Below are 15,008 nucleotides of genomic sequence, written 5' to 3' on the forward strand. Positions count from 1 at the left end.
TCGTTTGGGAAGAAAACACCATTATTTCTTCTTGGTTGATAATCAAACTCCAAGTATGGCCATTCTCCTCTAGTTGAAAAGGGTTTACATATTCTTTTGTTTTCATGTTTTCATGATTTCTTGGGTTTTCATTTTTTTCATGTTATTTGTGAGGTTTTTTCATATTCTCATGGTCTAGCAGCTTATTTGTTTGGATATTACCATGTTTATCTCTCTCTCTCTCTCTCTCTCTCTCTCTCTCTCTCTCTCTCTCTCTCTGTAACTCTCTCTCTCTCTATAACTCTCTCTCTCTCTCTCTGTGTGTAGAGAGAAGCCTGATTGGATTCGTATGTATAGTTGGACTCTTGGAACCAATAGTTAGGCTTCGGAACCACAATTTAGTGGTTTCTCGGACGTTAAATAGTGGTTTCATTACTGTAAATTATGGTTCCCAAGTGGTTGGTATATTGTATGAGTACTTTATTAGTTGTGAAAGGGATCATGACTGTATCATTAGTGTTTGGAACATATTGGAACCATTACATAGGCCTTGGAACCACAATTTAGTGGTTTTGAGAGGTTACATAGTGGTTCCAAGACTGAAAATTGTAGTTCCAATAGTCGAACTAGTGTTTGATATATTATTACAGTATTTTAGTGGTTTTAAAAGTCATCATAGACCTATCATTTGTGTTTAAAACTTATTGGAACTATTACTTAGGCCTTGGTTCCGTAATGGTTCCGCCATATAAAATGTGGTTCCGTAATGGTTCCGCCATAGAAAATGTGGTTCCGTAGTGGTTTCGGCTTATAAAATGTGGTTCCCTACTGGTTCCGTTGTGAATAATGTGGTTCCGTAATGGTTTCGGGGTGAAAAATGTGGTTCCGTAATGGTTCCGCCTTAGAAAATGTGCTTCCGTAGTGGTTTGGGCTTATAAAATGTGGTTCCCTATTGGTTCCGGGCTGAAAAATGTGGTTCCCTAATGGGTTCGAGGTATAAAATGTGGTTCCCTAATGGGGTGAAAACTGTGGTTCCCTAATGGTTTCGGGGTGAAAAATGTAGTTTTGTAATGGTTCCGACGTAGAAAATGTGGTTCCGTACTGGTTTCGGCTTATAAAATGTGGTTCCCTAGTGGTTCCAAGGTGAAAACTGTGGTTCCCTAATGGTTTCGGGTGAAAAATGTAGTTCTGTAATGGTTCCGACGTACAATATGTGGTTCCGTACTGGTTTCGGCTTATAAAATGTGGTTCCCTAGTGGTTCCGGGGTGAAAATGTGGTTCCCTAATGGTTTCGGGGGAAAAATGTAGTAATGTAATGGTTCCGACATAGAAAATGTGGTTTCGTATTGGTTTCGGCTTACAAAATGTGGTTCCCTACTGGTTCCGTTGTGAAACATGTGGTTCCCTAATGGTTTCGGGGTGAAAAATGTGGTTCCCTAGTGGTCTCGGGTTGAAAAATGTGGTTCCCTAATGGTTTCGAGGTATAAAATGTGGTTCCGTAATGGTTTCGCCATAGAAAATGCGGTTCCGTAGTGGTTTCGGCTTATAAAATGTGCTTCCCTAATGGTTGCGGGGTGAAAAATGTGGTTCCGTAATGGTTTCGGGGTGAAAAATGTGTTTCCGTAATGGTTCCGAGTTAGAAAATGTGGTTCCGTAGTGGTTTCGGCTTATAAAATGGGCATCCCTACTGGTTCCGGGTTGAAAAATGTGGTTCTCTAATGGTTTCGAGGTATAAACTGTGGTTCCGTAATGGTTCCGCCATAGAAAATGTGGTTCCCTAGTGGTTTCGGCTTATAAAATGTGCTTACCTACCGGTTCCGTTGTGAAAAATGTGGTTCCCTAATGGTTTCGGGGTGAAAAATGTGGTTCCGTGATGGTTCCGACTTAGAAAATGTGGTTCCGTAGTGGTTTCGACTTATAAAATGGGCATCCCTACTGGTTCCGGGTTGAAAAATGTGGTTCCCTAATGGTTTCGAGGTATAAAATGTGGTTCCGTAATGGTTCCGCCATAGAAAATGTGGTTCCCTAGTGGTTTCGGCTTATAAAATGTGCTTCCCTAGTGGTTGCGGGGTGAAAAATGTGGTTCCCTAATGGTTTCGAGGTGAAAAATGTGTTTCCGTAATGGTTCCGACGTAGAAAATGTGGTTCCGTAGTGGTTTCGGCTTATAAAATAGGCATCCTTCGGGGTTCCGGGGTGAAAAAAGTGGTTCAGTAATGGTTTCGGGGTGAAAAATGTGGTTCCGTAATGGTTCCGACGTAGAAAATGTGGTTCCGTAGTGGTTTCGGCTTATAAAATAGGCATCCTTCGGGGTTCCGGGGTGAAAAAGGTGGTTCAGTAATGATTTCGGGGTGAAAAATGTGGTTCCGTAATGGTTCCGACGTAGAAAATGTGGTTCCGTAGTGGTTACGGCTTATAAAATGTGGTTCCCAAGTGGTTCCGGGGTGAAAACTGTGGTTCCCTAATGGTTTCGGGGTGAAAAATGTGGTTCTGTAATGGTTCCGACGTAGAAAATGTGGTTCCGTAGTGGTTTCGGCTTATAAAATGTGGTTCCCTACTGGTTCCGTTGTGAAAAATGTGGTTCCCTAGTGGTTCCGGGTTGAAAAATGTGGTTCCCTAATGGTTTCGAGGTATAAAATGTGGTTCCGTAATGGTTCCGCCATAGAAAATGTGGTTCCGTAGTGGTTTCGGCTTATAATATGTGATTCCCTAGTAGTTGCGGGGTGAAAAATGTGGTTCCCTAATGCTCTGTTTGGTTCTCTTATTCTGAGAGAAATAGCAGCGAATGTAATTCTAGTAATTTGCCCGAGTGTGTTTGGTAGGATATTTAAACAAAATGGGGTGTTTGACCGCCGTGGATTTTTGTCGCTTGTCGGTGACGTGGCAGCCTCAAAACTCGCCAGAGAAATTTCTCCAATTTGAAGGAAAAAGGGGAGAAATTCTCGGCAAATTTAATTTGGGAAATGTTATCAGCACTACTGTATTTTGATGAGGGCACTCTCACTTTATTAAAAGTACGGTGTGGCCCACGTCGTAGGATGATCCAAACCGTCCATTAGATGGACCACAGCCTAAATGGATTATACCCCAAAAGTTATTTATATAGGTTGATCCTAACCCTCCGATCTATAGAGGGTTAGGATCAACCCTCTAGCATTCAGATCAGAGGGTTAGGATCAACCTATGGAAATGAATTTTTGGGGCACAACCTATTTAGGCTGTAGCCCATCTAATGGACAGTTTGGATCATCCGCGGGACATACCGTACTTTTCATAAAGCGAGAGTGCCCCCATCAAAACACAAATACAGTAGTGTTTTAATTTTTCTGTAATTGTCATAAGTTTATAACTTTTCATGATTAGTTTTTTTGGTAATTGTCATATTTTGTTTGTAATTTTCCTTCTTTATTACCATTTTTCGGTAATTTTTCATTTAAAACTTACCACTCAGGTCTAATAAACCGTAATGATTACTATAGTTTTTTTTACTTTTGCTAGCGACCTTTTCACCGATTTACTTCTTCAAATCTTTGCATCAGGACGGGCCACAGGCCGAGCAAGTGGAATCGGCGAAGGTGACTAGCAAATTCCTCTCAAACCTGACTTTTAAAAAGTAAAAATAATGGGTCAGTAAAAGTAAAACTAAAGAGGGGTATTTCAGTCTTTTAAAAATCTGACAACCCCTCTTTTACAAATTCGGCAACTCTACCCTTACTTAACAATATAACTATAACTTTGTATTTTCATAACAAATTTTCCTATTATCTATCAACCAGTCATTAAAAGTCATCTATTTGCTAAATTCACACGAACAAAACTTGGCTCCAGAACCATTGATATATTTCCACACTCCTTGCTATTAGAGGAGTTGGAGGAAGTTCCTCCAAACTTCAATTCACACCCCTGTAGGATTATTCACGCCCCTTAACAGAATTAAGTCTATTCATGTTACCCTCCTTTTGGGCCCTATCTGACTTCAAAAATCGTTACACGGGTGCGAATAATCCTACAGGGGTGCGAATTTATCATCCACCCTTAACAAAAGAAAACTTTGTTATTCTTCCCCCCTCGACTTAGACCGAAACACAATTCTCACACGTCAGCTCCCCAAGACTCCCTCTCCCTTGGGCAGTACTTGTTGGAGGGATTTAAGAGGAATGGTTAGGAGACCATATAATTTGACCTTCAAACACAGCTCCTTAGTGGCTGTGTCCCTGTGATTTCTTTGGGCAGACTGCCGTTAAAGTCACCTCTGATCAAGGGGTTACTATCAACTATTTTTTACACTCATTTAGCATGAAGCTGAACGTTCAGTTAAAATCAATTAGCGGCCACAGAGATCAGTGGTACCAATGCCCACACCCACATGCCATTGGTTTATATATAAAAAAAAGGGCTGCCCATAGTAAAACAGGGGCTACCGATATCAGCTCTCATTCGGTTAATCAAATTTCTCGAGGACTTTAGTGCTCTACGGATTTTTATTAGTATCCCACAAAGGGATTTGCTTGGTTCCTTCGAAAAAGGCATTTCGGGGCCTTCGTAATTCCCTTTCACAAAAACTCGAGGCACAAAATGGGACGGCCTGAGCGCTTCCTGTTGCCAAGATGTGGCCCCTTTGTTGTGTAAGGTCAAGGCCGGCCTTAAATCCTGGATAGGAATTTGGAACCACGAAAAGCCATCATACTCATTTTATTAGAGAAGGTAAATGTTGAAGGAATGTACAATCAAGACTCTCGGATCGTAACCAAAATAAAAATTCCATGGAATGGCCAGTTTACAAAGTGGCGAGATGGGAGAGAAAAGAATTATGAGGGCTGAACGAGATGGTCGGAAGTGGTTTTTTCTCATCCTCTCCCTCCCATCATTACCCATGCCCTCCCAATTATTTTACTTTCCCATCCTCCTTACCCATCTCCCACCACTGGATAAACTAATTTTCCATGAAAAAAAAAATATGGCGGCCAAACATGGCCTAAATTGTAATTTGGGGGGAGATTGGGCCTTTTCATAGTGCAGTTCATTAGAAAACCGCAATCTGAATTCTGTTGACAACTTTGTTTGGTTGCACAAAAGCTCGGCAGCCGTCGGAATTTGGTTTGACTTTGGCATGCCATTCCACGTTTGGTTGCCAAAATGCATTGGACTCCCATTGATTCCCTTGGATTTTTCCCATGTAATGATTGCTTGTCTCTTTCTTGCCCCCTTATTCCAAAAGCAAAGAATGACACCTCCTACTTTTTCTCCTACTCTCTCATTATTTGCCACGCAACCAAACACCATTACACAATTTTCCAAGGTAATTCTAGGCAAATCAAAATTCTTGTCTCTTCCCTTTGACTTCCTATTCCACTACTCTCCGAGCCAGTTCAAGCAACCAAGGAGACTTCTTAAGGTGCAGACAAAAGATATATCAGAACCTTAAAACGTTAGACTTCCAATTTGCAGTCCAAGCTTGCAAATTGGATGTGTAACATAAAATTGCTTTATGAGACATTGGATGTACACCCTAATTCCAAATTTGGGACTTTTCAGGTTGCAGTTGACATTAAGATTTGAGAGCAGCATCTAGCACCCCCTTTATATACTTTTATACTTTTCATGGCAACCCTTGTTCTATAAGCTTTTGAGACTTCTCAAGGTGCAGACAAAGAAAAGGGGTGCCAATATTCACAGTTGGAGTGGAAATACAGTGCTTGACATAAAAACCCATGTTTCAGTGATTAACTATGTATAATAATCGGGATGGTCCTCTGAAATGCCACTGAAAATATTGGAACAGAGATTAGAAACGAATGGTTTTAGAATACATCTAACTGTCAATAACACATCAAACGATCCGAAAAAATTGGGTTCAAGGCCATGAAATAGAATCAGTACCTTTAACCTTTTTGGGGATGGAAAGGTTGGTCTCAAGCATGAAAGAAAGGTCATGCATCTGTGACATCAACATTTCTACATTTGGATCCGCAGGTGCAACATGACCAGTTGCAGTAGAACCCTCACCACTGTCATCTGCAACTTGGCTTTTGGCATCCACACCAGTTTTTACGTCCTTCCCCTCCATTCTACATTGCATGGTCAAAGGTATGAGAACATTTGAGATAAATTTCTTTTTTTTTTTTTGAAAGATAATATGTATACAGCTCAAATTCTCGAATCATCTCCTTCCAAAGAAGTCATTCTGGATTCTCCACTCGAAAGCAATTACTTTACCTGAGATGGGAGTTATCATGGATATGGTATTCCCCATCAAAGATTAGGTACTATGAGGGTCAGGGTACATAGAAAGCTTCTGGGTTTTGAAGAAATTAAACTACAGTATCACAGACGAAGAGTGTATTGAGCAAAAAACAGATCAACATCAGTTCGAGTATTGATGAAGTCAACCAGAAAAAATTGCCTAGAAGGGAAATGGACTGCCTGTGCAAAGATGCAACAATCTACACAGACCGTATAGTCAGACATATAGCAATACCAAACTCTCACAATAAATATATCGAATCAAATAATGGTAAGCTAGCCCAACAACCCCCAAGTAAATGATAAGATACAGTTGCAATAGTAAAAGAAGCCCTTTTTCTGTTAAGTTTTCTTGGTCTTAAAGTTCATTTCAACCACACTTGTTTAGACCTATAAGCATCTTTTCCAAAACGAAACACAAGAACAGGTGAAACACCAGAATGTTCCAATCTAGGAGAAACACAAAACAGCCTCCTGAACGAAATTGACGACTAAGGTGACAACAAATCCATGGATTTCATAGCTACATAGAATCGAACTCTGAACATAGGTAATTTTATGTGTTTGGGCCTGGTTGGACTTATAGCATCTATTCTTTATATTATTGCAGTGATCCATTTTGCTCATTACTGAGCATGAAAAAGGTGGAGTTCTCATCGCACGCTCATCTCCCAACAGATATCAACCCTTGCCTGTGTTTAACCAATGGGCTAACCTAGAATAAAATGCTAGGACATATAGGGAAAAGCAACTTGACTGAGACTTCAACCTCTTCGTTCTTTCTTTGTTTGTTTTCTTCCTTTTTTTGAACAATAGAACTTCAAGCATGAAACAACACTGGAAAGTCTACATAGCAGTCAGCATGTATGGATATCAACTTTGATCAACCCGAAAGTGCTTTAGCACTCCTAATGGTAAAGAATTTTCCAACAAGGAACATATGTATGCATGTAGGAGTGTACTATGTCAATGAGATGAACTCTATCCCAATGGCCTAGAAAAAGTGAATGCCAACTAGCAAGAATCAACTTGACCCAACCTACAGATGCCCCATTAAAGCAATCGATACACATAGTTTGGTGACCAAATAAATAGAAAGAGACACTATAGCGCGTGGTAGATAAAAAAAAATATCATCCTAGGTGAAAGTTTAAGGAAAGCAAAGAATTCAAAAGACGACCGTGTGTATTTGATACAGACCTGTCCAGAGAGAAGGTATCCATCTGCATGATATTTAAATCCGTAGAACCTTTCTGAATGCTGGATGCCCCTGAAATGACATCTGGCTGGAGAAAGCTACCAAACTCCGTTTCTTTTGAATCATCAGTTAAGCCTGAGAAATTTGTTTCTGAATCATGTCCATTAGTAAGTGTGCTACTGGGACCAGTTTGTACATAAGAACCAGAAAAGGAGCCCAGCCCATCTCCCGAGCTGGAAAAATCTTGCCCCACGTTCAAAATAACATCATTCCCATTAGTTTTATCAGTGTTGCTAGATTGCTTTGCTGTACTAGTATGCCAAAAGTCATCTTGATTCCAGTCACCTGTTACAGATGGAGGATGATTTGAAGTATTATTTGATTCTCCATCATTAGCATTACTGATTTCAAACTTTTCCATCTTGTTAGAAGCCCCTGCAGTGCCACTATGCCATAGATCATCTTGCATCCAGTTGTCAATCATGGATAATAGATGAACCGGGTCACTTTTAGATTCTCCGCTATTAGTTTGGCTCTGAATTTCTAACTTTGTATCAATGCTCATATCAGCAGCAGCTATCTCAATAGGTCTAGCATGTTCAACTGTAGAAGAACCCAGAAAACGATCAACTGATTTTGATTCTACAGGAAGTGTTCCAGAACTAGCAGATTGGAACTCGGCCTCCCAAAGAGAAAAGGCTTCACCAAACTGACCCGCAGTTGTATCCACTGTGTTCACTGCTACACTGAAAGGCTGGAGGTTTTGGGACATACTATTACTCTCCTGAGAAGAAGGTACATGGATATTTTTACTTTTGATCAGTTCAATGGGTTTCAACTGTGCCTCAGATAAACTAGGAGCTGTCTTTGAATTTGCATCAGAGAAAAAATCATCTAGATCAACTCCTGCCACATGGGTATTTGTACTTTTGATCTGCTCATTAGGTTTCAACTGTGTCTCGGATACACTAGGAGCAGTCTTTGATTTTGCATCAGAGAAAAAATTATCTAGATCAACTCCTGCCATGTTCATAACAGGCTCACTCAATGTTGGCACCTTGTTTTGGCTGCTCTTCATACTTTCCTCCACATCTTCAGGCCACTTTAATTCTAAATCTAACAGATCAGACAAAACCAACCCCTCGCGTGATGCATTCCGGCTTCCAGTTGAATCACTTGCCCCATTGAATGAAACAACCTCCTGCAAAATAATGCCACCACTTCTCTTCAAATTCAATGTTGTAAAGAAATTCAAGAAAGCATACTCTCACACTGAGTCATATTATTGAAAGCTCTTAACTGGCTCATCTCATTCAAGCAGTTATAATCAGAATGTGATTACAGCAAATCATACATATAAAATATCCTATTCAAATTGTATGTTGTTTTCCCGCCCCTTCACTGGAAGAATGACCTCCGTCCCAAGAACATGCATGTGATAGGGCTTCTTCTGAGTGAGGGTATGTGTATATGTCAGTGTGTGCTTATGCATCTCTACATTACACTGTAAACAAACTAGCCCAATTATAGCGGACTCCTAAAATGAACTTTGCCCAACTTGGGATCCAAATCATATTATAGGTGGCATGTATTTTTGGAATGTGCTTCCATTCAATGCACATTTTTGGGTGTCAGCACAAAAGCAATAATGCGTTAAAAATAGAATCAAAAGAGTAAAAAAGTTAACAAGGTTCAAGAAAAATGGTTCATACTACACATACACAACCACAAAGTACAATCCATAGTGCATACCATTGGTTCCCAAGGCTCCCTTAGAAGGGTAGGAAGCTCACTTCAAAAGCTAATTTCTTCTCGCTTCCAAATTTAGCGGAAGCATGCTTTCAACACACTTGTAAATTAAGAATATGTTTCCAGTTTAGGTGATTATTTTTGTTCTAGAGGAGTGACATTCCATTATGGCACTGCCAAAAGATGTGTACTGAAAAGTTGAAATGCTCTCAAATACACTTAAAATTAAAAAAAAAAACAAACTTATTTACGGCTTCAAATAAAACGTTAAGTGGATTTTTTGAATGGTGAAGATTTGTTTAAAAAAAGTGAGCAAAAGCCCAATGACCGAGATGGTCAAGATACACAAAAGAGGAAAAGAATGGAGAAAACCAAAAAAAAGAAAACAGAGCAAACAATATGCAAGACAAGAATAGAAACAAGATCCTCAGCGAAGGCGGTGATTAACGTCAAAATTGCATCTCTATCAACACATGAACGAGCAACCAAATCAGCAACACTATTGGAAAATCTCCAAACATGTCAAATCCCTATGACAAGGTCCTCAATCACATCAAGAATCTCGTCGATAACATCTGCAAATCTCCAAGAATAGTTGGCCCAATTTCTTACGCATTTGACAACATTGAGAGAGTTGTCATCAATGTTAATGTGATCCAACTGCGTATGGCATATTCCATAAAGAAGCGTTCCGCCTCATTAGAATCCTTCTCACCAATAGGATACGAAAAAACCCATAAAGCTTCTCTATCTGTGCTCCTAAGAAGTCTTAGACCCTCGACGCCAGCCATGCTTGGGTTACAAAAACTAGAGCCCTCTAAGTTCAATTTCAAAATCTCAGGAGGGGGATAGTCCTACCTGGGGAGAGGGCACCCTTGCTACATCTGTTCAACCGAATCTCCTCCCAAGACATTGTCGCTTGACAACCACAGAGAAGAGTTGTATCTGGATACTGCGCACACCTCTAACGACTTGGAAAACTCACATATTCCTTTTCTTCCAAAACAACCAAAGAGAGACAGCAAAAAATATGCTCCAGCAAACTCTACCTTTAGAGGGCCATGAGCACAAACCCACGACTCAAAATGGTGAACAATATGGCAAGGAAAAATCAAACTGACTTCAAAAGACCAAGAACGAAGTATCAAATTTCACGCGTGAAGCTGCAGTGAAGCAGAAGGTGATCTAATCTAAAGACTCCGCATCAGCAAGGCATAAACCACAATGATTAAAAACAATCTTTTGGCCATGACAAAAGTGATCGACAGTGAGGATCTTATGAAGACACATAGTCCAACAAAAGACATTTACTCTTTAGGAGGCACGAGAGCTCCAAAGTCCCCAAGAAGGCAAAGGGTTTAACTGATGGACCAACTGATTATAGAAAAAATAGACTGAGAAGCTGTCTATCGGAGACCACCTCCGGACTCTTATAATCTCCTCGCTTGTTAATGTATACTGAAGTAATTTTAGATATGCAATACTGAATTAATTTTAGATATGAGAGACAACTAAATCGACCTCCCTATCATTTCTTCAAAACTCAATATTCCAATCCACCTTACCATTATGTCTGCAACAGGAGTCAACCACGTTGATTCCTTTTTAGCTACGTTGAAGAAAACCAGGAAGTCTACCTTCAAAGGACTACACCCACACCATTCGTTCAACCAAAATCTTATCTTCTCCCCATCAGACACTCTGAAGCGGATACCTTTCTAGAAGGACTTGAATGAAACTTCCCCACAAAAAATTATACTGAGAATCAGCTGTGCTGATTCCTTTTTGAGCTACTTATAAGAGAATCAGGAAGCCCACCTTCAAAGAACTACACCCACACCATTAATTCAACCAAAATCTTATCTTCTCCCAGTGGACATAAGCATCTTCGCCGAACCACGTAAAATCTCGGTGTTCATCTAGTGGCCTGTTTACTTCTACTTTTCTGTTTGTTTGCTCATGATCGGATCAGATTTTGCCCCGTGGATTTTTTTTCAACAATCGCTATGGAAATGGTCAGAGTAGCCATTTATGGTGTATCTTGCATTCATGCTCAGATATGGATGGGCAGCATGAGAATGGAATTTAAGCTTTCTCAGACTGAAAGGATCTAATTTTGTATCTTATGCAGGCCCTTGTGGTGGAGCTGATGCTACTGAAGTGAGATGCAATGGTGGCTTAGAATCAAGTTAAGCTGGCATCAAATCTAGACCAGCCAAAGATTTGTATTGAAGGTGAGTCTCTTAAAACTATCAGATGCACAAAGAGGACTCCACCCCTCCTTGGAGATTCAAGCTTTATTTTAGGGACACAAAGGGCATATTGCAAAAGTGTGAGCGCTCATTTTCTCTTAATCACCACGAAGGAACTGGTCGGACTGATTCTTTAGCCAATTATGGTGTATCACACACCAATCTCGTCGTGTGGCATGGCATGCCTACAGTAAAGTTATTTTTGCTTTGTTTCCTTGTGTGTATTGTTTCGTCTTGGTTCGGATGCTCCTTAGCTCTGGTTTGTATGTGAACTTTCTTTCTAAATAACATTTTACTTGTTCCAAGGAACAAAAAAAACACCAGTATACGGGTTCTATCTCTTGCAACTATTCTCTCCACACACACTCATTTACACGAGCAACATTCTCCCATATCATTCAAGGGCAGAAATTCAACGATAGTTTTGGTCCAACGTATATGCACTATATTCCAAACATGGCAGATTATGCAGAACCATTAATCAATGCTTATGCCTCAAAATAAATGTCAACATGTCCGAATATCAAAATACTCAATATACGTCCCATTGATTAACAATCTGATCTTACAAAATACATAATCCATCCCTATCGCCATTTGTCTATGTGAAACCCTAACAAGAGTTATAAATACCTCCAAATACCCATAAAACCCTAATTGCAACAATACTTGATTGATATAAAACAATACAGATTTTCAGGAAAGAAAAAACTCACAGATCCATCTACTTGCAGAGATTCGAGTAATTTCCTATAGGCGAAGGTCGAGTTAAAGGAAATCAACGGAGGAGGGGCATCTCCTCGCTGTTCTGCGCCACAATAAACGCAGATCATAGACTGTATTCCTCTCAGAAGCTTTCCATGACATTGTTTGCATCGGAGATAAGAAGGTGAAGGATCGAATTGTGCAATCGCTTCATCGAGAGTGGGAAAACGGAGGAGAGAAGGATCGTCGGGATCGTAAGAGGAGATTCCGGCCTCTTTACGGAGCCCGATCTGGAGCGTCTTGATGAGAGATGATGGAAATTCGATCGCCATTATACACAGAGAATAGATGCTTTAGGGTTTGGATTTTTTTTGTTTCTGTTTCTTCTGGTTCGAATGCTCGTGTTTCGTGTTTTCCCTCGGATGTGATTTGCTTTGGCTTTCGAAATTGCGAATTATATAAGTAGGTGATGATATATTTTCCAGCGTTTGGTTAAGTCGTGTTTTTTATGAATAAGTTTTTCCAAAATCGACAATTTTGCTATTCACCAAAAAGCAACATCGATTTCTGTTGCACGGATGACTCACTCTGTTAACAACTTCACACTACAAATGTGTAACCAATTTTTTGGGCGATGATAAATTCTCACCCCCTTTAGGATAATTCGCACCGCTTTGATGTTACTTATCCTCCCTTCAAGGTGTGCTTATCAATTATCATTGCCATTTTTTTATGGGTAAGCTGGAGTTAGGCGTACCCCTACAGATATGAGATGTGTAACCAATTTCTGTTAAATTCTTTTATATGCAAGTCAATAATTCAATATTAACTGTTATTTAAAGCTACAAATTAAGCTCCCTTACCTTTCAATCCCTCTTGGGTTTCCAATGAAGTAAAAGTGTCGATCCTCAGATCCTCCTCACAGATCTGATCATTGGCATGAATGCTACAATATTTCTATGGAAATTTCATTTTGGGTGGCTCGAATTTTGCCACCCCCTCTGATATTTCTAATAATTTCAAGGCAACCCAGTCCCATTCTAACCTAGTCTTGTTATCCTCTGTTGCGGGCCGGCCAGTCTAAGCATTGGACAGGATGGGACCAACCAGTGGTATGGGGCAGGTTGGGACTAGTTAAACACATTCCATGAATCCTAGGGCTTTGACGTATTAGTTAGGTAAATTGGTATCAGAGCAAACGCCAGACGTCTTCGAGTCATAGAAAGAGAGACGACTACCTAGAATGAGCCACCAGGGAAACGTCACAGTGAAAGGCATCAAAGTGAAGTTGCCACAGAGTGAGCTGCTACAGAAGGAGCAATCTATGGAAAGGGCTACCTGGAAAAGGAAAAAAAAGGCCAGGGTGGAAGACGCCACAAAGTGGGCCACCGAGCACAATAGATGTGGAATTGTGGTGGAATATTACAGTCCTAAGTAGGTGCTCCCCTAGATATGGGACTAGGTGGGACTCAGACTGGTACGTGATAAGTTCAAAGGGCCTTGCCTAACGCTTTCCATCAGTCTGAGCTTTTTAGAGAATTGGCTAGGTACCTAATAACCTTTATGTTGGGGTGACATCATGTCTTCCCTCGTTTCCTCTCCTCTTTCAATCAAACTTCATTTATATAGGAGAAATAACAAAAAAAACATATGCATGTTTGCACAGGAATCCCATGTTTCAAACATAACACACGAGTCCTAATTCAAATTTGAGAAGTAACTCTCTATTCAGTTCTATGTTATACACCCAAAATTCTGAAACATAAATGGCAAATCAAACACAAATCAATTGTTTCAGTAGGAAATTTTGGTTAAAGAAGAACTAATTTGGGCAAAAATTCCTTCAAAACACCCTCTTCAAATAACAGGTACACCCCTTCACTTGCCTCAATTACACTCCTTGAGATCTCCCCTTTCATCAGAGCATGAGATTATGCACTTCTCAGTCGCACTTCAAGTGGGATTGAATCTCCACATGATCTTCATTCTTCTCACTAGAAGCAAGTGGAAAATTATATTCTGAAAGGAGCCATTAGAGCTGTGATCAGAAGGGCCTCTGACCAATAACATTGCCATGTGGGTCATAGTCGCAAGTGATGTATGTATCTCCATTCACGCAAAGGACCTTAGCACACCCCACCCTCAAGCTATGCCTCCACACAATTTGTGTATAGTGTAAGCAATCATCATTGTCTAGGCATGTATTTGTCTGGTAATTATAGTAAAATCTCTCGGCGGCCCATGCATTAACGGCATCCGAAGGCTTCCAATTTCCGCCGCTGCCCCAGAAAATGTTCTCACCATAGTTGCTGTTCGAATGAATCAAAGCGCAGTCCCATCTTCTCTGATATCCCCACCAAGCAGCAAAGTTGGCCAAGGTCTCACTCCACTGTAGTGGAGGGAGGCCCAATTGCGCCCGTAACATATTCTGTGGAACTAAATACTGTTGAATTACGCTCATAGGGGTCCCGCCTAATGCTCGCCTTGGGATCTGGGACATTGGAATCTCATGGCTCGAATTGGAGAATGTGAAATTAGGGAGTGTGGAGAGGAGGAAGGTTCCAAGAAGGGCACATGAAAGGAAGTTCTTGATGGGCATGATGGATGAAATTGGTGTGGAGATTTGTTGAGGGATTTGATGAAAATACCTGTGTTATTATAGTTGTTTATATAGAAGATTGTGTCCATTTCTTTGATTAGTTTTAATAAGATAGCCATGATCATCTCTTAAGGAAGTCACTAACCTTGGAATCTTTTCATGTGCTAAGCACTTGAAACAAAGGGGATAACATGTTCTTGAATGTTAAAGAAAACTGAATTCAACTTCCGAAAAACGGTTTCTAATCATATGTGCTGATGGAAAAATGATTATTAATTTGGAATC

General features: G+C 40.3%; 1 protein-coding gene and 1 pseudogene across 1 annotated transcript; both read right to left on the minus strand.

The window, feature by feature from the left end:
* Positions 1-5,619: 5,619 nt before the first annotated feature.
* On the minus strand, positions 5,620-12,589 carry LOC143879671 (uncharacterized). Its single transcript, XM_077382166.1, has 3 exons — positions 12,136-12,589; positions 7,421-8,619; positions 5,620-6,045 (listed from the first exon to the last, which is right to left on the minus strand). Exons 1-3 carry the CDS (start codon positions 12,454-12,456, stop codon positions 5,832-5,834), a joined length of 1,734 nt encoding a protein of 577 aa, XP_077238281.1. The 5' UTR covers positions 12,457-12,589; the 3' UTR covers positions 5,620-5,831.
* A 1,579-nt stretch (positions 12,590-14,168) lies between these two features.
* Positions 14,169-14,723, minus strand: LOC143878356 (pathogenesis-related protein PR-1 pseudogene; annotated as a pseudogene).
* Positions 14,724-15,008: the final 285 nt, after the last annotated feature.

This window comes from Tasmannia lanceolata, unplaced genomic scaffold (genome assembly GCF_043159265.1).
Source record: "Tasmannia lanceolata isolate RefF3 unplaced genomic scaffold, GAP_Taslan_0.1 ptg000006l, whole genome shotgun sequence".
Lineage (NCBI taxonomy): Eukaryota > Viridiplantae > Streptophyta > Magnoliopsida > Canellales > Winteraceae > Tasmannia > Tasmannia lanceolata.

Bases quoted from the DNA above. Each gene is read 5' to 3' on its own strand.
- LOC143879671 (XM_077382166.1), bottom strand. From the start codon at position 12,456: ATGGCGATCGAATTTCCATCATCTCTCATCAAGACGCTCCAGATCGGG. The intron at 8,620-12,135 runs GTGAGTTTTTTC...ATTATTTTGCAG, and splicing joins CTCTGCAAGTAGATGGATCT to GAGGTTGTTTCATTCAATGG. The intron at 6,046-7,420 runs GTCTGTATCAAA...CATGCAATGTAG, and splicing joins GATACCTTCTCTCTGGACAG to AATGGAGGGGAAGGACGTAA.